The 17,780-nt window shown below is 45.8% G+C and overlaps 2 protein-coding genes across 2 annotated transcripts; one reads left to right on the top strand and one right to left on the bottom strand.

Moving 5' to 3' along the window:
- Positions 1-594: 594 nt before the first annotated feature.
- Positions 595-4,226, top strand: LOC144709992 (putative leucine-rich repeat receptor-like protein kinase IMK3). The gene is made up of 2 exons (XM_078583629.1): positions 595-1,815; positions 3,371-4,226. Exons 1-2 carry the CDS (start codon positions 597-599, stop codon positions 4,027-4,029), a joined length of 1,878 nt encoding a protein of 625 aa, XP_078439755.1. The 5' UTR covers positions 595-596; the 3' UTR covers positions 4,030-4,226.
- Positions 4,227-5,432: 1,206 nt separating this feature from the next.
- Positions 5,433-13,496, bottom strand: LOC144710358 (RPM1 interacting protein 13-like). The gene is made up of 4 exons (XM_078584104.1): positions 12,668-13,496; positions 12,126-12,209; positions 5,797-6,409; positions 5,433-5,727 (listed from the first exon to the last, which is right to left on the bottom strand). The coding sequence occupies exons 1-4, from the start codon at positions 13,022-13,024 to the stop codon at positions 5,645-5,647; spliced, it is 1,137 nt and encodes a 378-aa protein (XP_078440230.1). The 5' UTR covers positions 13,025-13,496; the 3' UTR covers positions 5,433-5,644.
- Positions 13,497-17,780: the final 4,284 nt, after the last annotated feature.

Genomic DNA, 17,780 nt, shown 5'->3' with positions numbered 1-17,780 from the left:
AGAATCAGAAGAAAGCGAAGAAGAGCCAGAAGAGCGAGAAGAAAGAAGCTAGAAGGAGCAGCTTGGAGGAGTAGACGAAGAAGAAGAAGCTCTGAGAAGAGAGGAATAAGCTAGAAGAAGAAGAAGAAACTAAGAAGAAGAAGAGCTAGCCAGGAGGAGAGAGGAATAAGCTATTAGAAGAAGAAGAGGAAGAAACTAGAAGAAGGTAGAAGAAGAAGAAGCTAGAAGGAATAAGCTAGAAGAAGAAGAAACTAGAAGAAGAAGAAGCTAGTGGAAGACGAAGAAGCTAGAAGAAGAAGCAGAAGCTAGAAGGAATAAGCTAGAAGAAGAAGCAGAAGCTAGAAGGAATAAGCTAGAAGAAGGAGCAGAAGCTAGAAGGAATAAGCTAGAAGAAGAAGAAGAAGAAGAAGAGGAAGAAACTAGAAGAAGAAGAAGAAGCTAAGAAGAAGAAGAGGAAGAAACAACAAGAAGAAGAAGCTAGAAGAAGCTTGAAGAGGAAGAAGCTAAGAAGAAGAAACTAAGAGAAGAAGAAGAAACTAGAAGAAGAAGGGCAGATGATGGGTTGGCGAGGGGTCGCAACGGCGGTGGCGTTGGCCATGGCGGTGGCCATAACGGCAGCGGAGGCGTGGGACGGGGTGGCGATAACGGAGGCGGACTTCCAAGGCCTGCGCGCCTTCAAAGCCGCGCTGATCGACCGGCGGGGCTTCCTCAAAACCTGGAACGATTCCGGCGAGGGCGCCTGCGCCGGCTTCTGGCTCGGCATCAAGTGCGCCCACGGCCAAGTCATCTCCATCCACCTCCCCTGGCGCTCCCTCGCCGGCCAACTCTCCCCCGCCATCGCCCAACTCCCCGCCCTCCGCAAGCTCAACCTCCACGACAACGCCCTCCGAGGCCCCATCCCCTCCTCCCTCGCCTTCCTCCCCAATCTCCGCGCCCTCTACCTCTTCAACAACCGTCTCTCCGGCTCCATCCCCTCCTCTCTCTCCCTCTGCCCTCTCCTCAAGACCCTCGACCTCAGCCACAACGCCCTCTCCGGCTCCTTCCCCACCCCCCCCGCCCTCCTCCGCCTCAACCTCTCCCGCAACCTCCTCTCCGGCCCCCTCCCCGCCTCCCTCTCCGCCATTACCAACCTCACCTTCCTCGATCTCTCCTACAACGCCTTCCAAGGCCCCATCCCCTCTTCTCTCGCCGAGCTCCCCTCTCTCGCCTTCCTCGACCTCTCCTTCAACGCCTTCTCCGGCCCCGTCCCCCCTTCCCTCTCCGCGAAATTCCCCGGGGATTTCTCCTTCCGCGGGAATCCCCTTCTCTCCTTGGAGAAAAAACCCATCTCGAGAAAGAAGGGGATGAGCGTGAAGGATATCGTCTTGGTCGTCGTTGGGGCGGTGCTCGTGGTTTTGATGGTGGTCTGCTGCGTGTTGCTGGGCTGCTTGGCGAGGAAGAGGAGGGAAGTGAAGAGGGGGGAGAAGAAGGCGGAGGAGGAGGAGGGGGAGGGGGGGGGGAAGCTGGTGCATTTCGACGGAACGGGGGTGTTCGCGGCGGATGATTTGCTGTGCGCGACGGCGGAGATTGTGGGGAAGAGCACGTACGGGACGGTGTACAAGGCGACGTTGGAGGACGGGAGTCTGGTAGCGGTGAAGAGGCTGAGGGAGAAGATGGCCAAGGGGCAGAGGGAGTTCGAGGCGGAGGTGGCCACGCTGGGGAAGGTCCGCCATGGGAATTTGCTGCCGCTAAGGGCGTACTATGTCGGGCCAAAGGGGGAGAAGCTCCTCGTCTTCGACTTCATGCCCGCCGGTAGCCTCGCCGCCTTCCTCCACGGTATTTCTTCCCTCTGTCGCTTGCCCGTCTCGAAATTTGTCGTCTTTCGACTGGTAGAGATGAAGATTTCTTCTTTTCTCTCTATTTGTTGGTGGGTTTTTCGGATTTTGGTCTTATGTTCTTTCTTTCTTTCTTTCGTTGTGTTATTCCGGGTGGGTTTTATGCGAATGCTCTGTGCCTCTGTCTAACACAAAACACAAATTCTCTCTCTCTCTCTCTCTCTTTGAAGTTTGAAGTTGGGTTTGGACTTTGAAGTTTCGATGAAGTTTTCTTCTTTTATCTCTCCGTTGGGGGGGTCTTTCTTTCTTTCGTCGTCCTCGACTTCATGCCCGCCGGCAGCCTCGCCGCCTTCCTCCACGGTATTTCTCCCCTCCTCCCTCGCTTGACCCATCTGAAAGTTGTCTTCTTTCGACTGGTAGAGATCATGGGTTTCGTCGACTTTCGATGAAGATTTGTTCTTTTCTCTCTCTCTGTTCGTGGGTTTTTCGGATTTTGTTCTTTTGTTCTTTCTTTCTTTCGTTGTGTTATTCCGGGTGGGTTTTATACGAATGCTCTCTCTAACCCGAAACGCAAATTCTCTCTCTTTGGCAGAGATCTTGGGTTTGGAGTTTCGATAAAGATTTCTTCTTTTACCTCTCTGTTGGGGGTCTTTCTTTCTTTCTTTCGTTGTTTTCTCTCCAACCCAAAACACAAATTCTCTCGCTCTCCCTCTGATTCTCTCTTGGGCTCTGTGATCTCTCTTTATCTCTATCTTGATGGGTTTTTCAGATTGTTTCTTCTTTCTTTCGCTGTTTTGTTCAGGGTGGGTTTGGTTAGATCGTTCTCCTTCTAACCCAAAACACAAATTGGTTACTTGGTTAGATCGCTGGTTCTCTCTCTCTCTCTCTCTGTTTCTCTCTCTTGATGGGTTTTTCGGGTTGTTCTTTCTTTTGTTCTTTTGTTCAAGGTGGGTTTTTTGGTTAGATCGTTCTCTCTCTCTAACCCAAAACACAAATTGTGCCCACCTCTCTGGTTCTCTCCCTCTCTCTATATCTCTCTGGGGCCCAGCGATCTGTCTCTATCTCTCTCTATTGGCGGGGTTCTTTCAGATTGTTCTTTTTTTCATTCATTGGTTGGGTTTTTTGGTTAGATTGTCTCTCTCTAACCCAAAACCCAAATTGTTTTCCTCTCTGGTTCCCTCTCAACCTTTCTCTCTGGGACCCTGGTATCTCTCTCTCTCTCTCTCTCTCTCTCTCTCTCTCTCTCTCTCTCTCTCTCTCTCTCTCTCTCTCTCTCTCTCATGCTGATTCTCTCAGACTGTCCTTTCTTTCCTTCTTTCGTTATTTTATTCAGGTTCCCTGCTCTCTCTCTTTCTCCCTTCTCCTGACTCTCTCAAAATTGTTCTTTCAGTTTTCTTTCTGTCATTCAGGGTATGGGATATCTTCTTAGATGCCCCCTCTCTGGTTTCTCTCTTTCCCTCATTCACAGTGTGTGGCATTGTTCTCTCTCTTTCCTTCTCTCATTATTACCCTGTTCTGGTTATCTCCATCTAATGGAACCCATTGAATTGCTGCAGCGCGTGGGCCGGACAGACGGGCAGACTGGAGCACAAGGAAGAGGATAATGGTGGCGGCGGCGAGGGGGCTCGCCCACCTCCACGACGAGGAGAAGATGGTCCATGGCAACTTGACCAGCACCAACATCCTCCTCGATGAGAGCTCCGACGCCAAGCTCGCCGACTTCGGCCTGTGGCGGCTCATGTCCACCGCCGCCAATTCCAACGTCGTCGCCGCCGCGGCCGCCATGGGCTACCGCGCCCCCGAGCTGAGCAAGCTCAAGAAGGCCAGCCCCAAGACCGACGTCTACAGCCTCGGCGTGGTCATGCTGGAGCTGCTCACTGGCAAGGCCCCCGGCGAGGCAATGGACGGCCAAGATCTCCCACAGTGGGTCGCCTCAATTGTCAAGGAGGAGTGGACCAGCGAAGTGTTTGACTTGGAGCTGATCAGGGAAGGAGACGGGTCAACGCCTGATGAACTGCTGAACACGCTCAAGCTTGCTCTCCACTGCGTTGACCCGTCGCCCTCTGCCAGGCCGGAGGTGAGCCACGTTGTCCGCCAGCTGGAGGAGATCGCCCCCCCTGTCAGCGATGGACGGTCCGGATCAGCCCCCCCAGCGTCCACGTCATCGCCCACTGACATCCTTGATGATCCGCAGAGCAGTAAACAGAGTGATTAAACATGGAGAGTTGACTCTGTGTTATCTGTATTTCTCTTTCTCGGCTGTTCTGGGAATCTGGTACTATTTTTCTCGGCAAAATTCAATTTGTTTTCAGTTGGCGACCAAGAATTCACGGGGTGGATGTGCAAACTTATGGTGCCTTTGTTCAGGAGACATGGTGATTGCAGGGATTGAACTTATGATGACTTTGATGATGATCCAAAGAGCAGTAAACATGGAGAGTTGACTGTGTTATAGTTTAATCCCTTTCTCGGCTGTTCTGGGATTCTGGAACTATTTTTCTCGGCAAAATTCAATTTTCTTTCAGTTGGGGACCACGGATTGTTGGTGGTAAGTGCAAACTAGAGATGACTTCTGTTTTGGAATGTTCATCTCTCTCTCTCTCTTACAGTGAGAGGCGTTATATATTTTTGCAAGTTATCTATCTCTGCTGTTCTGGGATTATTGGTCACGGCAAAATTCAATTTTTTTTTAGTTGGCGACCAGAAAATGACGGTGGAAGTGCAAACTAATAATGGCTTTGTTCAGGAAAATAGTTAGTTGAGGTGTTTTCACGAGGTACTAGATATTTATGAAAGTTGATCATTATGCAAGATGTCGATTAACTTCTCTGGGTCCAGATCATACGCCTCTCTCTTCTATTCTATTTTTCTTAAGCCTGTTCCAGGAAGCTGTCATCAATTGTCAATGCGATGTCCATCATATTGTCATAAATGAACTCCCATTTGAGGTATTTTCGTCTGTAACCATGCAAGAAACAATCTTAGGTGTTTCCCTTCTTGAATGTTGTTGTTTAAACATAGTTTGCCCCTCCTTGACTCTGAGGACAAACGACAAAAAGAATGAATCCACGTTGAAGTCGTGTGTGGGTTAGCCCCCCTTATTTAAGGCGAAGCATTCAAGAAGGGCTAAATTCCATCAATGGTAAATTTGTTTTCTGAAGAAGCCATCAATGGTACAATACGAACATAATAAAATGGACATCATACAAATCCTGTCTGCTGACAATAGCCTCACCTGATCTTCAACGGGCTTCCCTTCTTATTTCATCTCTTCAGTCATCTCTTCAGTCAAAGTTATCTATCTCTCTCTCTGTTTCTTGGCTGTTCTGGGATTATTTGTCTAGGCAAAATTTAAATTACTTTTAGTTGGCGACCAATAATTGATGGCGGAAGTGTAAACTAATGATGGCTTTGTTCAGGGAATTTTCATCTCTATCTCTCATTACACCTAAGGAGCTGAGAGGTGCTAGACATTACATCTCTATCTCTTTCCCTCTCTAGATTTTTATTCCTCTCTTCACTCCAATGTTTAAATCAATAACCCCTGAAATGTCCAAGATAAAAAAAAAATTCATTTGTTTTATAACGCGACCAACAGGAAGATATGAAGCACAGATGTCCAGGAAACCCATTTTCTTTTCTGACTCTAAAAATCACACCTTTCTCTAACCTCTCTCTCTCCTTCCAATTCTCGGAAACAGGAATTTAATTGTCCACAGAAAATCCATTCCTCCGTGAACTGCTTGAGATCAGTAAAATTAATTTGTTCCCAAGAACTCAATAACACGATGAGAGAGAAGCAACCCAAAAACAAAACTACCTTTTTCGGTTCAAGACTTTGCATCCCTTTCTCCCCGCCCTGTTTGTTCTGGGAAGCCAGAATCCTTTGTTCCACTCCGCTGACTTGCTCTGCCTGTACATTTAGCACTGACCATAAAAAAGAGGGAGAATAACAATAATTAAGGAAATATCATCCTTCTACCTGCCGACGTCACCAAGCCCGCGCGAGCCTGCACAGTTCTTGGCTTGGTGGGTTGAGGGGCGTATGGCCGAATATTCCTCATCACAACTGGTGGTGCCGCCTCCGCTGCAGGTGCTCCGCTACTTGACCAGTCTTCCGGCGCTCGCACCGGCTGCGGCGGCACCGAAGGCCGCCTTCGGTGGTATACATGTTGGTTGTTGAGTGCTGTCCTCGGCCTCTTCGTCGGGAAGCAAGAAGTCAAACACTGTTGTAAAGTCTGCTGTTTGTGGAATGGCCTTATCAGCGGTGGCGCTGGTAGGCCCAGTGGAGATTGATAAGATGGGTAATACGGGTTTGCCTCAGCGGATAGCCGGAAGGGGGGCGGTGCCACTGGCCCAGGATTGAACCGCACGGAGACGTGGGAATGAACGCGAGCTGACTCGGCCCTGACATGGGCCGCTGAGATGTTGGAGGGGCACGGAAGCATGCCGGCAACTGGTAGATTTGGCAGCGGCTGCCTGAGCCGTCTCAGGTGTTTTCTCTCTGATACCCATCTCTCTTCTTTGTCCGTAGAGTGACAATGGACTGACCAGTTTGCACAGGGCACCGGCACATCACAGACATAGCAATGGCACTACAGATTCCGCCGAGAAACATGAATATCAGAGAGACATATAGATGAACATACTGGCGGATGAATGAACGAAATAGAAAGATAAAAAGATAAATGGATGAACGGGTGATGTTAGATACGTGGATGGGAAGGTACATTAACAGAATATGGACAAATCCCATGGAAAAGAGATAAAGAGAGACATGTATAGATGGACGAATAAATAGATACAGATCGATAGTACCATGGATGGGCAGTGACGGATAGATAAATGTTAGTCCAGCCCATCTCACGTGGGCCCATTAAGAGATGACCGTTGGACTCCAACGGTCGTCCCTCCTTGTGTACACGACTATAAAAGCTCGATTGTACTTGTTGTAATTTGCTTGACTGATTTTTCATACAAATATATCGTTCTCCTTTTTATTCTCTCAATCTGTCTACCGGCATCATCATGAGGTTTCACATGGTATCAGAGCAATCTTGAAATTGGCGGAAAGGAAAAACAACATTTGGTGAAGTTTGTCGCTGATCCGCAGCGAAGTTAGGTTTCCACTCTTCGGTGGAGAAGACCGGCAAGGTCGTGTTTGTTTCGCTCGATTCTTCTCGGCGTGAAAGGTCGGCGAAGCCCTTTCGACGGGAAAAATCGGCGAAGCAGGATACTCTTGGCGAAGCCCTCTCGACAGGAAATAAACGTCTGCTCTCCTCTTCTTGGCGAAGAAGGCCGGCAAAGCTTGTCCTATTCTCCTCAGCAGGAAAGATCATCGAAGCCGGACCTTCTTGGCAGGAAAAGTCGGCGAAGCCCGACTTGTTTTTTCTCTCCCGGCGGGGAAGCTTGGCGAAGTCTGAACATTGCTTCTATTGGGTATTCCTTTTATCGGGCGTTCCTTCTATCGGGCGTTCCCTCTATTGGATATTCCTCCTATCGGGCGTCCCTTCTTTTGGGCATTCTTTTGGGCAAGAATACTTCTTTTGGGCATTCTTCCCAAAACGGGATTCTTCTATTGGGTATTCTCCTATTAGTCTATTGAACTATCCCCAAAACGAGATTATTCATTGGGGCCGTACTCATCCGGCAATAGTCTCATCTCAAGAGAAGAATCAACAACATTGTGCCGTATTCATTCGGCAAGCATCGACTCGACGTATAACTCAGGTCAGTGACTCTTGTGTTATTCATCAGTTAAGCAAGCTTGATGGGTGGTAAAACCCGATCAACGATGTTGGAAAAGGAGGCTGAAAGTTCGACCTCCAAGGAGACTGATATTACAATCCAGAACAGGGTGATTCTACCTGAACTGGATATGAAATACAACGGCGTGAATGGTCAAAAATGGGTTACGCTTGCTCAACGATCACTTAAAGCTGCATATTTGGGTAAACATCTGACAGAAGATGCACCCTCAGAGGATGATCCAAAATTATATATCTGGGAGTCAGAAGAAGCGCTAATAGTCAACTGGATGATACGAAATATGGAAGAAGAACAAAGGGACGATTATCTACTTATAGATTGTGTTCGCGATTTGTGGGAAGAGATCAATAAATCTTGTGCAGAAACTCATGGAGACTTTTGGGTCTTTGATCTCCGGGAACAAGAGAGGACACTGAAGCAAGGTAGCATGTCTATATCTTCATACTCAGCAAAGCTCAAAGCTACATGGAGGGAGCTGGATCTCTTGTGGCCTACAGGAGATAAAAACTCCCCCTCCTATCTGCGAGAAGTCAAATTCAGAACACTTACGTTTCTGGTGGGGTTAAATCCAGAATATGAAACTTTACGGAGCCAACTACTCCATCGGGAACGATTTCCAACACTGGCAGAGGCTATCTCTGAATTACAAGGGGCAGAGCGACGAAAAAAATTGATATGCAAGGGCGAAGAGCCCACTCCTCAGCCCTCTGTAGCTCACCTAGCAAAAAAGAGTGAACCACGGAATACCACAAGTTCTACCACGCAAGCACCTAAAGCAAATTCTAAAGAAGGTAATCCTCCCGACCCACCAGTTTGCAGCTATTGTAGGAAGGAAGGCCACGTAAAGGACTGCCGAAAATTGGCTTGGAAGGAGGAGCAGATCCGGAAAGGCCTTTGGATACCTAGAGACCAGAAGAAGGCATATGTTGCGAGTGAAGGGAGCGATCCCTCCACCAAGAAGAGTAATGACGGGGGCGAGATTCAGAAAATCATCCAATCCGAAGTGACTAAAATTTTGCAGAAGATGAGCTCCACGTCACTGGTCAGATCAGGTAAACACCTTGCACTTACTACTCATAATCATACAAGTTCCATATCATCATCTTGGATTTTGGATTCAGGGGCAACAGATCACATGTCACCCAAAAAATCCCTGTTTAAATCATATGAACCGGTTTCTAGTGGTCATAAAGTTTTTACTGCTAATGGTGGGATTTTAAAAGTAGAAGGAAGGGGGACCGTCTTTGTTAAGGGAATGCAATTAAAGGAAGTTTTACACGTACCTGACTTAAAAGCAAATTTACTCTCTCTAATGCAGTTAGTTGTTGATACTAATTTGAGATTCATTCTCGATGCCGATTCCTGTTTTTTGTGCTTAAAGGACACCGGGAAGAAGATTTCATCTGTTAGACGGGAAGGGGGCCTTTCTCCTACTAGACGGATTGGAGGAGGGTGATCATCGAAAAATGGCATACAACACCCAAAGTGAAGAGCGGGTCATCCTCCTTCATCGAAGACTAGGGCACCCCTCATTCTATCTTTTGAAACATGTATACCCCAACTTGTTTAAGGGAGTTTTTGTGGACAATCTGATTTGTGAGTCATGTCAATTTGCCAAACACAAAAGAATGAGTTTTCCTCCTTCGAATCATCGATCTTCCGCTGCATTTGAATGTGTCCATAGTGATGTATGGGGACCGTGTTCCACCACGGGTCTCTTTCATCACCGGTGGTTCATTTTATTTGTCGACGATTTCACTAGATATACCTGGGTATATCTGCTGAAATCGAAAGCTGAAGTTCCATCAGTCATTACACTTTTTTGCGAGATGATTCATACACAGTTTAATAGAAAGATCAAGGTTCTCAGAACAGATAATGCCAAAGAATATTTTTCTGGAGAGGTCATAACATATCTAGGGGATCAGGGAATTGTACACCAGTCCTCTTGTGTAAACACTCCTCAGCAGAATGGACTTGCTGAGAGGAAAATTGGTCATATTATGTCCACAACTCGAGCTCTTCTGTTCCAAGGAAACTGCCCCAAACAGTACTGGAGTGAAGCTGTTGCCACGGCCACTCACCTCATAAATCGCACTGCGTCCAAAACTTTAAATTTCTCTTCTCCTATTGATCTTATGTCTACAGAATTTCCACATTTGTGTTTAAAGACTAACTTGCGCGCCAAGATATTTGGTAGTGTCGTATATGTACATGCTCACCATGCAGGAAAGTTAGATCCCAGGGCACTCAAGTATCTCTTCGTGGGGTATTCATCGACTCAAAAAGGTTACAGGTGTTATCATCCCAACTCAAGGCGGATCTACACTACAGCAGACGTCGCCTTTGACGAGGGACGGATGTTTTATGACGCAGAAAGCCGGTCCGATGGGAATCTCGACTTGGAGGTGTTGACGAGTGACAATGAACAGCTGGCACTCTCTGCACCACTCAACACGAGTCTACCGCCCGTTGCAGATCCGCTTCTCTGCCCAATTTTGGAGGAAGAACAACCTAATCTCTCAGATCTCAATACAAGCACTGATGCCGCGGTGTGTGCCGACACTCCTAGCAACAATGGCTGGTCTATCGCCGTCAGCACGGGTGTCCGAGCATGCACACAAACAAAGCGATATCCTGTTGGAAACTATGTGTCATATAATCGAAGTTCCCCTGCATATAATAAAGTGATTCAAGCCTTATTGAGCGTGACGGTCCCACAAACAGTCAACGAAGCCCTACGGTCAACTGAATGGAAACAAGCTATGGATGAGGAAATGGAAGCACTTGAGCGAAATTCTACATGAGAAATGGGTCCTCTACCAGCTGGCAAGAAGGTGGTGGGTAGTCGATGGGTTTTCTCTATCAAACACCATTCTGATGGCTCTATTGCATGGTATAAAGCTCGCCTGGTCGCACAAGGATATACCCAGTCCTATGGTATTGATTATACTAAGACCTTTGCTCCGGTGGCAAAGTTGAATACAATTCGTGTGTTAATTGCTTTGGCAGCGCTCTTTGATTGGAAGTTGTTTCAATATGATGTCAAAAATGCATTTTTACATGGCAACTTGGAAGAGGAAGTATACATGTCACCACCCCCCGACTATTCTCTGAGTCACAATTCAGGCGATGTATGTCACCTTAAGAAATCTCTATATGGCCTCAAGCAGTCCCCTCGTGCCTGGTTCGGAAAATTCTCTCAAACCATGCTGGCTGCCGGTTTCTTCCAGAGTGAAGGCGACCACACGTTATTCATCAAGCATAGTCCTCACGGGAATATCGCTATTCTTATTGTTTATGTTGATGATATTCTAATCACAGGAAACGATGTGGACGAAATTCGGAGCCTTGAAGCACACCTCACTAGCTCTTTTGATATTAAAGCACTTGGCCTACTTACCTATTTCTTGGGCATTGAGGTGGCATATTTTAAGACTGGAATTGTTCTGTCCCAGCACAAGTATATTCTTGATCTACTACGGGAAACCGGTAAATTGGACTGTCGTCCAGCCGCTACTCCAGTAGACATCAATGTCAAGCTAAAGGCTGAGCAGCATAGTCAAGATGCCCTAGTGAGCAAGGCATCATTTCATCGACTTATTGGGCGACTGCTGTATCTCAACCATACTCGCCCTGATATTGCATTCGCTGTTAACTCCTTGAGTCAGTTTATGAGTGACCCTCGGGAGTCCCATCAACGAGCAGCCGATTGCATTCTTGCCTATCTTAAAGGATCTATTGGCCAAGGGCTCCTGTTCCGGACGGGCGGAGAACCCACTGTGGCTCTCTATACCGATTCTGATTATGCAGGGTCATTTGAGGATAGTCGGTCCACCACGGGGTATTGCAGTTTTATTGGAGGTAACCTCGTTACCTGGAGAAGTAAAAAGCAGAAGGAAGTATCTCTCTCCAGTGCTGAAGCTGAACTTCGTGCCTTAAAGAAGGGAGTGTGTGAGGGCGTGTGGCTCAAGGATATTCTACAAGACTTACATCTTTTTCCTGGTACGGGGCTCAATCTTTATTCAGACAGTAAGTCTGCTATTGCTATAGCCAAGAACCCCGTCCAGCATGAACGGACCAAGCATGCACGCGTGGCACGTCATTACATTAAGCAGAGCATCGATGATGGGTTTATTATTCCCCATTACATCCCAACGCTGGAGCAAGTAGCTGACATTTTCACGAAGGGCCTACCAGGCCCACAATTTTAAGCTTTGGTGTTCAAGTTGGGCATGTTTAACATCTATACCCAACTTGAGGGGGGGTGTTAGTCCAGCCCATCTCACGTGTGCCCATTAAGAGATGACCGTTGGACTCCAACGGTCATCCCTCCTTGTGTACACGACTATAAAAGCTCGATTGTACTTGTTGTAATTTGCTTGACTGATTTTTCATACAAATATATCGTTCTCCTTTTTATTCTCTCAATCTGTCTACCGGCATCATCGTGAGGTTTCACAATAAATGAAGTCGTAAGTAGGTGGATGGATATATATTGAATGAGACAGATAGAAAAGAACTGAGTTTTGGGTCACCCACCATTTTGCAGAACTTGCTGGGGGAAGTTTTGAAGGGGAAGATGGCACACAGATGCCTTGAATGAGGGAAGTCCCTGCAGGCTACCTGTCACGTTGAAAAAGATTGAAAATTTGACCCAAGAAACTTTGCGCAAGCATAAACATATTCTCTTTCGATTAAAGATTTTTTCTTCTTTCGTCCAAAGATCGCCATTAAAGTAGACATGCATGAGACGATTATTCCAGAAATAATTTTCATCTGAAACTGATCCCGGAAGAGGAAGTGAGCCACTGCCCCATTGTCCACCAAAGTATAGCCTCACTTAAATGAATATTTCGGTGGAAACTTTGACTAAGAAGGCAAACTATCATGTCGAATATATAATAAATGTAACATAAATTTATGAAATAACATAAATTATTTCAGGATTCTTCATGCCACAAACATAGTTTCAGACAGTTTTGAGCAGGTCTCGAAGATCAAATGGAGAATAATTGCATTTCACCACGATAGATTCTACGCAAAGTGGGAAAAATGAAATAGAAGCGAAACAGAAAGAACACCTGACCCGTTTCCCCCACAACCATCAGTTCATCTGAGCAGACCGCCTCTTGCTTGACGGGCTTTAATGATTTATCAGGATCCCCATCGAGAATCTCGCAATCATCGTCAGAATCACAACCAGACTGATACTTTTCTTCATTAGACTCATGCTTAGAAACTTTCACAGCCGGAGCAGCGCTTGAAAGCTGATCTGCCACATCAAGATCACGAGATATCCATGGATCATGGTCGAGGTCGAGCATATCTGCCAGCCAATCAATAGATGGATCATAATGCAGAGAGTTTGACCCAGATTTATGGACGATTTCTTCCTCTTCGTCGGAACTTATTTCAACAATTACCGGATCCTGGCCCATCAATCAAGCCAACCCCAAGAGTTTATCGACAAATAAATTGCCTACACTGAGACCTGGGGCTGCATCAGACGATCATTGAGATAATCTGAGTCTAAGTTATAATCTCAAAAGGCATACTCTCCTCGTTTATCGACGCGCAGCCCAACAGAAACCCAAGAGATCGGATTAAAGAAGAGACCGGATCCGACCTGAAAGAGAGAGCACATTCCTTCCTGCGAAATTTACGCTCAACCCACCTTCTGGCAGATGACAAAAATCGACTATGAACTGGGATGCCCTAAAACACAAGCCCTCGAATCCGCGAAGTAAAACGCCAACATCAATCCAACAAATCGCGGAAACAAGAGTGGAACAGTATCAGGGAAACCAGAAAGACTAATAAAATCAAACTTTTTGATCCAAGAAATCTCTGCCCGCGAAGTTCGCGCCAAGCTCCCCCCAATCCGCTTCACCAACACTTCAATTCTGTCAACTGTCTTCGAACTACAGAAACCCTTAAATACAAATAAATTATAACGACTATTTCTCAAAATTTTAATGGGCCAATTAAAGGGCCATTTATGTTTCAAAATTCTTCATTTTCCAAAAGGCAATTGGGCCGATCAATGGCTCATTTTATATTTTCGTGAATTCCGTATTTTCCGAAATAATAATTGGTTCGATTATGGAATTTCCTGAATTCCTTATTTTCCAAAAAGTAAGCGAGCCGATTAACCGTCCACTTAGATTTTCGCGAATTCCTTAATTTCCAAAAAGTACGTGGGCCGATTAATGGCCCATTTTATATTTTCGCGAATTTCTAATTTCAGAAAAACTAAGTGGGTCGAATTATGGAATTCCCCTAATTCTGCATTTTCCAAAAAGTAAGCGACCCGATGAACGGGATTATTTAGATTTTCGCGAATTGCTTATTTTCTGAAAAGAAAGTGGGCCAATTCATGGCCCATTTTATATTTTTGCGAATTCCTTATTTTCCAAACTATGCATTTTCCAAAAAGTAAGCGAGCCGATTAATGGGTTCATTTTGATTTTCGTGAATTTGATGTAGGACAACTAGGAAAAAAGATGACTATGGGGATGGGTGTGACAACAACGGGTAGAGGATGCTGGATGGTTTGGATAGAAGGATAAAACAGACCGCAAGATTCACACGATTGAATTCGAAAACAGAAAACCGATGAAATAATGGTGGTGCAGCCCCGTTCCTCGTCGAGGGCAGGAGTATTGTCTTCAACCACCGCGACGATGCCGAAGCACCAAATCCAATACTCGAATTCACCTTCACGGGAAATCTCACGAAAGGAAGAATTTTGTGGAAAGAAAGAGATATTCAAATCAAATCTGACGGCAGTGGAAGAATCCTCGTGGAACACTGGACGAAGAACACACGCCACTAAAGGAGTTCAGGCGTACCTCAGCACCGTAGTGCGTGATGAGGCTGCGGAAAATTCAAGTCGTGACGCGACTAGGCGATCCGGGCGTTGTATGGCCCAATGGACGAAATATCTGTGCGTTCCCCGCGTTGAGCGGCCTTGGTAATGGGACGGCCAGGCTAAGCCTGGTTGCTCGGTGGCCGGAGTGCTTGGGCGTGGGGCGTCGTTGGCGGGACGATTGACAGGCGCTTCGATTCGGGGTCGCGGATCCAACTGCGCAGTCGGTTGGCGGGGGGTACGGGGGGAGTCGCCCCCCTTGCGGGGTGTGGGGCAGCGCCCCGACACGTAAACGGTATGCATGACGACTTGTGGCGGCGAGGGCGTCTGGGGCGTGGACAGTCGACGTGGCAGCCTGCGCTAGCGCTGACGGTGTTGGCGTGCGCTGGCGCCTGTGGGTGGCCGAAGGCAGCCTACGCGAGCGGGCCTGCCGTGGGCAGCCGCGGCTGTTCGCGCAGATGTGCCTGCCGTGGGCAGTCGCGGCAGTCCGTGCGGGTGTGCCTGTCGTGGGCGGTCGCGGTTGTCGCGTGGCGTGCTCGCTGCGTGGCGGCGCGATTGTCGCGCGGCGTGATGGGTGGCGGCGGCTGTTGCTGTGCGCGCGCGCTATAGGTGGCCGGCGGCTGCTTGCACGAGCGCGGTCGTTGTGGCGGCCGGCGGCTGCTGGTCGCCCTTGGACGGGCGAACCCTAGGGCAGATGGACCAGGAGAGAGAGGAGGAAGGCGAAAGAGAGAGAGAGAGAGAGAGAGAGAGAGAGGGTGAGAGAGAGAATGGTGACGAAGGAAGAAGAAGGAAGAACGGAGGGAGGCTGGTGACGTCGACGACGGCGACGGCGATGGCGGTAGAGGTGGAGATGGGGTAGGGGAGGCTGGGCAGTCCTCCAAGAAGAGTTAAAACAAACTCAATTCTTGAATAATGACTACCTAGCTATTTCTTGAAACAATGGCCTATACATATAGGCCTTGCAGGAAAGAGAAAATACAGTTAAAAAAATAAAAATAAAGACGAGCGACGTGGTTTCGTGTCACGTCAAAGGACAGTTATGGATCTGCCTTTGGCGACGTGTCAAGACGCGCGAAGGGGTGTGCATGGGTGGAGACGTGCTTGACATTGGCTCATTGACTTGATCTGGTGACGATGGCGGCATGTCTTCACCGATCGTGTTGACTTCAGATGACGGTGGTGACGCGTCCGATGTCGATGCGTTGACGTCGTCGCCAACAGAATTCCTTATTTTTCAAAAAGTGGGCTGATTAATTTCGAATTTTATATTTACGCGAATTCCTTATTTTTCGAAAAAGTGGGTCGATTATGGAATTTCCTGAATTTTGCATTTTCCAAAAAGTAAGCGAGCCGATTAACGGGTCCATTTAGATTTTTGCGAATTCCTTATTTTCCAAAAAGGAAGTGGGCCGATTAATGACCCATTTTATATGCGAATTCTTTATTTTCCTAAATAATTGGGTCAATTTTGAAACTTCCCAAATTCTGCATTTTCCAAAAAGTAAGGGGGCTGATTAACGGCCCATTCATATTTTCGTGAATTCCTTATTTTCTGGAAACTAAGTGGGTTGATTACGGAATTTTCTGTATTCCTCATTTTCCAAAAATAAAGTGGGCTGATTTATTTAATTCGGGCCCATTTAAATTTTATTTATTTCCTTATTTTCCAAAAAGTAAGCGAGCCGATTAACATTCCATACATTGCAGGGACGCGGACGGGATGGTTTTTTTGTCCCGGGACGAAAAAATCGTCTCGTCCAGGGGGGGTTGAACGAACTTGCAGATGCAAAATCATCCACCGGACGATGGAACAGGACGATTTTCATCCTGTCAGACGAAAAATTCGTCCGTCCGATAGTCCTGGACGGTGGACAAACGAATGTGGAAGAAAAAAAAATTGGCAAAATTTTTATTTAATTCCCAAAAAAATGTATGGATTTTCAAATAAATTAAAATCCCCACTTCAGTGTAACTATTTTTTATTACAGTTGAGTCCATTTCCAATTTAATTAATCGAATTTACTTGGGGAGTTTAATAAATCAAAATTAATTATAGATATGGAGAAATATTATGTGTATGGGTTAAATTTTAATTTCTTAATTTTAGATATGGAGAAATTAATTCTAGCATCCCTGAAGGTAACAAGAAATTGCCCTATTACTTATTATTATATTGTGCTACGTATTAAAATATCATGTTTATGGCTTCAATTTTGATTACTTAAATCAATGAATAGGGAAAACCGATACCTAAAAAATCGGTTCCCTGTTTAAGAAATTGAATATTGCTTTCCTAGAGGTTAATTACTTGATCTGAGTTTTTAAAAAAATATAAAATGTCATACTTTTATTTTTCAAATTAATTTAATTTGTAGACATCAACTTACTTGAATGTTCATGCAGTCCCTTTAAATACTGCAATGCGAGAGTCACGGAGATGTCAACTCTTTTCTGGTATTGCTCTTGAGAATATACCTGACTTCTGATTATGAGTAAATGATTGTGAATGATATTTAAGAAGAGTAAGAAACATATTCCTTGAAAGGAGAAGACTAACAAAAGATTAGACAAGTATTTTCAGTATGAGGAAATTAGACGAACAATACGACGGAGAAGGGAACAGAAAATCCTGCTGATTACTTTAATAATAGGTATTTTGAGTACGAGGCCGGTAAGCACCGTAGCCGCACCGTAGCCGCCTCCCCCATGACCAAATGTCGGCCACTTCCTGAAGGTAAATAGAGTGATCGAGGTGAGACTTAATTATCACTCAACTTAGTTTTATCCTGAAAATAATTGAAAGTAATTCTAGAACATAACAAACTACAATATTTTTGAAGTCCAGAGCGGCATAAATAGTTGGTGAAAGTAAATATTAATCTTCAAAATCAATTGAAGACCAAGAATTAGAAATTGTAGCCTGATTGTCAAAGTTCGAAGAACAAAATCTGAACAAATTGAAGAACTTGAACGACTAACCCTGTGATTCCTTAATTCTTAAACCTTAGATTCCTTAATTCTGAATGGCCATTTAGATCACCATTTTTAAATACAAAAACAGCTAATCCATCACACCATCTCAACTAATTGTCCAATAAAAACTAAAAGAAACCCGGTATTTCTTAAAACTTAGATTCCTCATTTCTGAATGGCCATTTATAAAAGATCATTTTGAGATACAAAACGTTGTCGACGCATCAACATATCTCAACTAATTGCTCAATTAAAACAAAACAAAACCCCGTATTTCTTAAACATCAGATTCCTTATTTCTGAACGACCATTTATAATCATCTTGATGTATAAAAAACTGTTGATACAAAAAA

Source organism: Wolffia australiana, chromosome 12, assembly GCF_029677425.1.
Source record: "Wolffia australiana isolate 7733 chromosome 12, ASM2967742v1".
NCBI lineage: Eukaryota > Viridiplantae > Streptophyta > Magnoliopsida > Alismatales > Araceae > Wolffia > Wolffia australiana.
The sequence above is the reverse complement of the archived record's forward strand: the minus strand, read 5'-3'. Positions and strand labels throughout refer to the sequence as shown.